Source organism: Mchenga conophoros, linkage group LG18 (genome assembly GCF_057382185.1).
Source record: "Mchenga conophoros isolate Kocher_MC1m ecotype Shallow Benthic linkage group LG18, M_conophoros_male_GT1.1, whole genome shotgun sequence".
NCBI classification, from domain to species: domain Eukaryota; kingdom Metazoa; phylum Chordata; class Actinopteri; order Cichliformes; family Cichlidae; genus Mchenga; species Mchenga conophoros.
This window is the reverse complement of record NC_140543.1, coordinates 29,650,852-29,658,432: the sequence shown is the minus strand read 5'-3', so window position 1 is coordinate 29,658,432 and position 7,581 is coordinate 29,650,852. Positions and strand designations below refer to the sequence as shown.

At 38.4% G+C, this 7,581-nt stretch overlaps 1 protein-coding gene across 2 annotated transcripts; it reads right to left on the bottom strand.

Moving 5' to 3' along the window:
- Window positions 1-271: 271 nt before the first annotated feature.
- On the bottom strand, window positions 272-4,562 carry pigr (polymeric immunoglobulin receptor). 2 transcript variants are annotated; one of them, XM_085254876.1, is made up of 8 exons: window positions 4,420-4,562; window positions 3,446-3,790; window positions 3,277-3,358; window positions 2,867-3,093; window positions 1,076-1,169; window positions 901-989; window positions 686-735; window positions 272-575 (listed from the first exon to the last, which is right to left on the bottom strand). In XM_085254876.1, the coding sequence occupies exons 1-8, from the start codon at window positions 4,466-4,468 to the stop codon at window positions 492-494; spliced, it is 1,020 nt and encodes a 339-aa protein (XP_085111002.1). In that variant the 5' UTR covers window positions 4,469-4,562; the 3' UTR covers window positions 272-491. The 2 variants fall into 2 exon arrangements, with proteins under 2 accessions (XP_085111002.1, XP_085111003.1); XM_085254877.1 differs by having other exon boundaries at window positions 1,076-1,166.
- Between the last annotated feature and the right edge of the window lie 3,019 nt (window positions 4,563-7,581).

Below are 7,581 nucleotides of genomic sequence, written 5' to 3'. Positions count from 1 at the left end.
TAGTGAAGAAGAAACCATCAGTGCATCATGGGAAGCCCCAAGCACTCTAGGTCTACTGAGGTGTAACTAAAAAGGAAAGTTTTATGCCTACATTTCCATCTGAATGCTAAACTTGGTTGATATTTGTGTGTGATTATCTAGCTAGTAACTTTGCCATATGACCCCTATAATTAGTAAAAATCATTCCCTCTTTTCCAAAAATGTCACAAGTTGCATAAACACATACAGTCTGGTACATAAATAAAAAGTCACATATAATTATACACGTGTATTTTGTTGATTTATTTTATTGAGTCTAAAATACTGAGTCAAGACAAGACTATAATGTCCCAAATGTATATTGCAGGAAACAGAACATGTAGCTCTGTTCAGACGTGGTTTGGTATGGTAAAAAAGATACTGGAACAAAGACCATATGTTTTGTGTGGAAAATTAATAGAAAAATTACATTCAGTTACAAACAGTAACAATTAACAGTTCACAAAATGATCTTAGTAAGCACGTACGTCCATGGTAGCCTTGTTATGGAAAGCAATAGGAACATGTTGCAGGTCACCCATGCCCGATGGATTATCCTGTAGTTGACAGAAAGAAGAATGAGTGATCTGATTAAAAACGATCCCTGATAATTGTGTTTCTTAAAGAATGTAATAGATCAGAGATAGCCATGATAATGGGGGCTTACAGAGAATCTCTCTTTCATCTCCTTAAAGTGTCTAAGTTCAGAATCCTCCTCTAGAAAGATGATATGAATGAACAAATATGAATGCAAATTAGTAGTCAGATAAATTTAATGCATTTTTATATCATATAAATCTATATAGAGGATTTGTGGCCGATGCATGCACAGACACACACACTTCATAATTTAAAATTCAAAGGAATATGAAGTTGCCTTACTGTGCAGTATCCACAACTTTCTTGCCAATACAGCCAAGCCCACAAGGAGCAGGAGAGACGAACACACCGCTACAGACTCCAACATGTAACTAGGAAGCAGGCACAAAGCAGACTGAGCAGACAACCCACCTTCAACATCCATTAAAGTGAAGATAAAGAAGTGCTTGACATTTACCGGTGACTGCTCCAGGACTCCTTAGTGATGGGTTTGGGTGGAGGGAGGTACACAGCAGACTGACTCGGAGGAGGTGGGGATGTCACAGGCTCTGCTATTGAAGGTAAAGATATTGTAGCGCTAAAAAAATACTGTAACAACTCTGTACATATGCTGTGATAGGTGAAGAGTGTTTGCAGCGTCCTGACATCAATATTGTTGATAGGTGACTTTTAATAATCAATACCCCCAAACAAGTAGAGACTTGAGAGCTTCTGCCATCTGTCACAAACACATATTGATCTTTAAAGCTGCTTCTTCTCAATTCAGCAGCTGCAAGGTGACATGGAGAAAATGCCAAGCAATCACGCAAATACCTAAAATGCATGATTTAAAATGCTAATAGGTTATCCAAATGATAAGCTATGACCATTTATTTGTCTTGGAAATGTTGCTTTTCCTCTAACCTAAGAACACAGAGATGGTAAATATGCCTTTAAAAATGAGCATGTAAGGACTGTGAAAAATGGGAAGGGTCTTAGTATGTTTTCTTTAACTTAAAACAATGCTGTAAAATGACAGTATGTATGTTAAAATCATTCGCAACCAATGACACACAATAATGAAACAATCTCTGTTTAGCATTTTAGTTCATTCTACAGTTAGGGAGAAATTTCATGTCTACAGGCTGTATCGACCAAATATTCACTTCGAGCAATGATAAATATTATATTAGGGCATGGTTGTTTTTAATAATTTTTTTAAAAATCATATAAATATTTTTTTCCTGGTCATTTAGCTAAATGTCAAGTTTTGCTATTCAAATTAACACTAGGCTGCATTTTAGGGGTGACATGTTAGCGAGGGACTAAAATGAAAGAAATGTCAACTGTGTTACCTGTTACCATGGATAACACAGTCGACAGTCTATCATGACTTAGACTTATTGTCATATATAATTTTGTCTTGTTATTATTATGACTAAGAAATTACATGGTACATGTGATAAAAGTAGAAGAGATTTACATAACTGACATAAATATTATTATAATGTTGAGGTTTAGTGCTGAATAAATAATCACACTCTAACTAGACCTCACTACCAGATGAAATGAGCATTTGTTTTCAACATGATCTGCATTGCCTTCAGAAATACTCGTTTCAACATAGCAATGATCTCATAGTATGACTCATTTTGATGTGACGCGGTGGTTTGAAAGGATGGGCTCCAGCTGACATTTGTGTAATCTGCTCAATAACGAAGTAAGGTTGGAAAACTGAAAAGAATTGCTTTCAATCATTGCATTCACAGTGTTACAACGGCAGCATACATTATTAAACAGAGTGTTTTAAGTTGTAGGGAGATGAGGTTACCTTCACATGCTGATTTTGAGAGAAGCACTTAATATTTATAGAAACACAGAGAGAAAATAAAAAGGTTTTTATCTGAATACAGGTTTCTCTTTTCCTCTTAATGCATGCCGTCAGCTGTGTGGTTCCTGTCAGTTGTATTTCTTTTACCGCTGACTGTGTTACATATGACTTTTGTGTCATAAATCTTTTAAATGTTGGCTGAACAGAAATAAAAATATCGGGGTACATTTCTAGAGAGGGAAGTCTTACATAAGGATGTTGAATAACTCTAAACTCCCTGCGATGAAAAAAATATTCATCCTTGATGATATCAGCACACAGAAAATCCATAATGAAGCTTAAACTTCACAGTTTCAAGTCAGTTAGACAGTGAAGTTCAAAAGTGTAATTTGTTATGTATTTTATGTCCAAAAAATGAAAGGCTCTTTATCAACTTACTAGTAGAGGCGCGTGGTGTGACCTGAACCTGTACAGCTACTTGCTGCTGCCCTGCAGAACATAAATACCAGCCGGCATCTCTCATCTGCAGCTTCTTTAAGGTTACAGTGAAAGTCCCAGTTCTGTCATCGCTGATGGCCACTGAAGTATCTTCGTAACTCCCTTCAGAACCCGCCGACAGACAGGAGCTCCAGCCTCCGCTCCGACACCACTTCTTCTCACTTTCTCTGTTGGCAGGCAGTCACAGGGGAGTCAGTGAATGCTCACTGTCCACCAGCGTTTGACACCAGTGGAAGTTTCCGGACAAATTCCCACATTTACTGAAGTGTGATCAGTTCTTCTTTAAGGACAGTTCTAAGAGTTTTAAAGGATAAAATGTGGATAAAATCCTCCAAAGCAAAACCAAATACCTGAATCTTTCACTGTAAAGGCATTGAACCGTGACACTACTTCCTTCTTCCCCACTCACCATGCCGTTCTCGACTGACATACCTGCAGAAATCATGAAAATGCAACAAACTTCTTTAAAACTGTGGGTGAAGAAATGTTTATCAAACCTAATATTTCTCCATTACTCACCGTGAATAACTTTCACTTTAGTGTAAGCAACATCATCGGCCTTCCACCCGTTACCTAATTCCACACCACACAAGTACCACCCAGACTCCGTCTCTTTCAGGTTGTTCATGGTCACTGTGAACATCTCCTGGGCCGGGTCGTCAAAAATGCTCACTTTGTCTTTACTTGGATTGGTCGAGGAGGTCTCGTCAGTTCGAGCCAAGCTGGTGCAGAACTCTCTCATGCTCCCACGACACCAGTACTTGACATGGTTAGCATACTTAGGGTCATATCGACACGGGACAGTGATGGAGCCACCCTCCAGGACACTAACCTCGTTCTGAGTGGTCACCCAGCAGGGAACAACTGATAAGAAGTGGAGATCATTCAATGTTAAACACCAATTTGAAATGAAACTTTCAGTTATGACACAACCTTAATATAGCAGTTGCTCACATTGGACACCTGTTATCTATAAATGAGATGTGGGGAAATGTAGCCTTTGGCAACACTTGTACCATATTTATCGCTTCAGTTTCCTTTGTTATGAAGCACATTTCCTGCTTCAACTTCCCTCTTCATACTTCTCATTCCAAAATTGGATTATCCCTTTATAATACACAGGCTTTTGAAGGCCTGACAAAATAAACATCAAACATACTGTTTGCTAAAGGGCAAACTGTACAGACGATTGGAAGATTTGCAAAAACACAAAAGCCCTCTCCGGCTCCTTGCAAGCTTTTAACAACCTTCTAGTCTGTCTTAAACAAACGATTAATAACAGAAAAGTCATAAAATTGCAAAGAGAAGCAAAGCCTAAGGAGTATCATACATTTTAGCAAGAGTATTTGCTAAAAGCACAGCAGAGAAGTGAGGAACAGGCGGCACAGACCATAAATTATCTTTGTTTTTTCCAATTATGTGAAGCAGAAAACAGCTTGAAAGTCTTTTTTGTCTGACTTCTCTATTCAAATGCACACAGTCACAGTGAATACCTGGGATCCATGGTAACAGGCTGAGCGTGAGTATAAAGAGTCGCGGCATGTTTCCACTTCAAGTTTGACGCTTAACAAGAAAGTGTTCTCTGCTGCGCAAACACAGACTGCAGGTTCCACAGAGTGTCAAATTCCCCTTTGTCACGTGACAATTGGCTGGATCCAGATGCTCCAGATGTTAACTGCATAAATGCCAGGCAGATTTTATTGACACTGTTCACCTACTGTGGTGAACACTAAAATTTGAATAAGATTAATGTCATGCTGATGTTAAATCTATCTTCTCTGTAGGAAACCTACTCCTTGTTTCTCAGCTCATGTATAGCCTATATATAAGTATATAGGTATTTTTCATGTTTGTCTTTGTTGTGATGAGAGATGGGAAGTTTAATCCCAATCATAGCAGTTTTCTAAATAAAGCTAAAGGTAATGAACAGTTAGCTGTGCTAGCATAAAGACGAGAAAACAACCACATCATCTTGGCAATGTCGAAAGGTGATCTGGGTGGCGGCGCATTAAGTTTCACTCATATTTTTTACATATATGCAGGAATGCACGACACCTATAAAAGCAAAACATGATTTTTACACAGTTTAGTTCTTGCATGTCCTATTTTGCTTTCTGGATCCAGCTGCAAATGGATTTTGCATAAAACATCCAGCCATGTAAGGTATCATCAATCGTATTGTCTAACTAAACAGCACATTTTTGTTTCCCCTAAAGAGACTGTCATTCAAGGTTTAGGCTTGTAACTTAAAACATGACATACTTAGCCTTTTTATTTTTACAATAACGTTATTCCTCCTGACAGGCACATACTAAGCCTCTCCCTTCCATAGCTGGGGAGAATTCATTTGGCAGGCTGCAGTGAAATTACTTGATTCTGGTCCCTGAAAACCTTGGATATGGTCCAGTCTTCATTTGTCGGATTAAGCTTCAAAGCACAACCCCCTCAGACACTGAATTAACAAACAATTATTCCAATCCTTTCAATTTGCTCTGTGAAGGATGTCCCTAAAGCCCCACTTGCTCTTTTGTTGTTGCTTCTGCTACAAAACCTTTTATGGTCATCTATTTCCTGGAAAGATTTGGGATGATCTCAGAAGTGAAACTCAACTTTTTGCCCAGTTTGACCTTTCTGGAGAAATGAAACCTAACATTTCCCAAAGTTACTATTTTCAGATCCCTAACCCATATCCTTGTATTGCTTTGAAAACCGTGGCAGACTGTATGTCTTTTTGTATCTTACAAGAAATTTCAGACTGATGAACTTGATAAGAGGGCATGTTGATAAAAGGAAAACTTATTTTAATAGCTTTTCTCAGATTATTTGAAATCTTTGACTTTGCTTTTAATGTTTATGATGTCTCTTTATAATATGTCAAATGGTAAGCAGCTGTGCTTTTATATAGATGAAAACAGAATACTGTAATAATGCCTAATGCTTGTCTTTATTTTTGTGACTCTGGTATTCTTTGTGGTGTGATTGTTAGACAGGTTCAAAATGCAGACTGTAAATGACATTGTTTTCTACACATTTACTCTTCAAATGTGGTTTAGTCATTTTCGAGTAAAGTGTAAATGTACTAGTAAAAGTTTGTATTATATAACAAAACATTACAACTGAATAGTGGCCAAGGTTATTTAAAGACTAAATCTCAGTCTTATTGATTGCATACAATTACTGAAATATTGCTGTTGGTAGTGTTATACAATGAAGTTTTTGTGTGTTTGCATGTTAGGAACTGTTGTGGCAGATTTCTTTTCTGATGCATTAATCATATATGATTAATGCATTATAATATAATATAATTATAGTCATTATACTATAGCCATAATCATAATCATTATAATATAATGATTCATGATATATGACTTTAATCATATCACATTAGTAATAGCAATATCACTTTCTTACTTTAGTATAGCAAGATCACTCCTGTCACCAGTTGTATGTTATCACAAGTGGGCCCCAGGTTTTATTGCACCTTCACAGTGGACCCATTGTAGACTTGAAGATCTCCAGACACCCTGCTCAAGGGAGGTGACGGATGGTCGTAACTTAGAGTGGGAGGCGGTCAAGGATGAGCTGGACTGAAGGTATAGGGATATGTGATGTGTTGTGCAATGTTCTTTGAGAGTGTCTGTGTGAGATGTGAGGGCAGAGGCCAAATTTCAGAGATCATCCTAGTTTTTGGCTGGGATGATTCTCTCCATATTGAAATATGTTATTAAACCACTTCAAAACGCTCGCTGGGGGTGTTTGCAGGTTATTTAAAATTTCCACAATAGAACCAAGTATTCAAAGTACAATGAGCCTATGATTTTAGTCATCCAGATAATAGTGGTCTAAAGTGCTCGAGTAGATAACAGCTGGAATTAATTTAGGATCTCAATAATGTACTTCTAGCTGAAGTTCGGGACAAATCGCGTTCCTTTTCATCTCAATGCGGAACTTTAAAGTTCTACCTCATCGTCCAGCCCAGAGGCGATCATGACCAATTGGCCAATCCACCACCTTTCATTGTTTATACCATTACAAAAAACAAACAAACAAAAAACAAAAAACATCGGCCCGTAAAAATGAAAAATCACCGGGCATTTGCCCGGTATGCCCGATGGCCAGTCCAGCTGTGGACGTTCTCCCCTTTATAGTGATGGAGGAGACTAGCGAGGAGAGAATATGTAGTGGAGGAAGGCACAGAGAGAGCTAGCTCCGGGCTACAAGACAGTGCCAAACCTAAAAAGAGTGCTTGTGGTCAAAAATAAAGCTTAAACCACATCAATTGTACATTGTGTGGGTCCGGTCATTTCACAAGTGTTTTGACTGCCAAGTGTAAAGTTTAGTGGAGTGGGGATTAAGGTGTGTGTGTGTGGTGGTGAGGGGTCAGTTTGACTCGGCCACAGTTACAAAAATGAACTGTTCATATTTCGGCAAGATGTTGTGAAAATTTTCTTTCTACCAACTTAGTGGGAACAGTTTGGGGATGGTGCACGAACGAAGCAAGGTCCATAAAGACATGTATGACCGAGTTTGGTATGGAATCATTTGACAGGCCTGCACAGTCCTGACCTCAACCAGACAGAACACCTTTGGGATGAATTAGTGTGAAGACTGCAAGCAAGGCCCTCTTGTCCCATACTGGTGTCTGCCACCAGAAA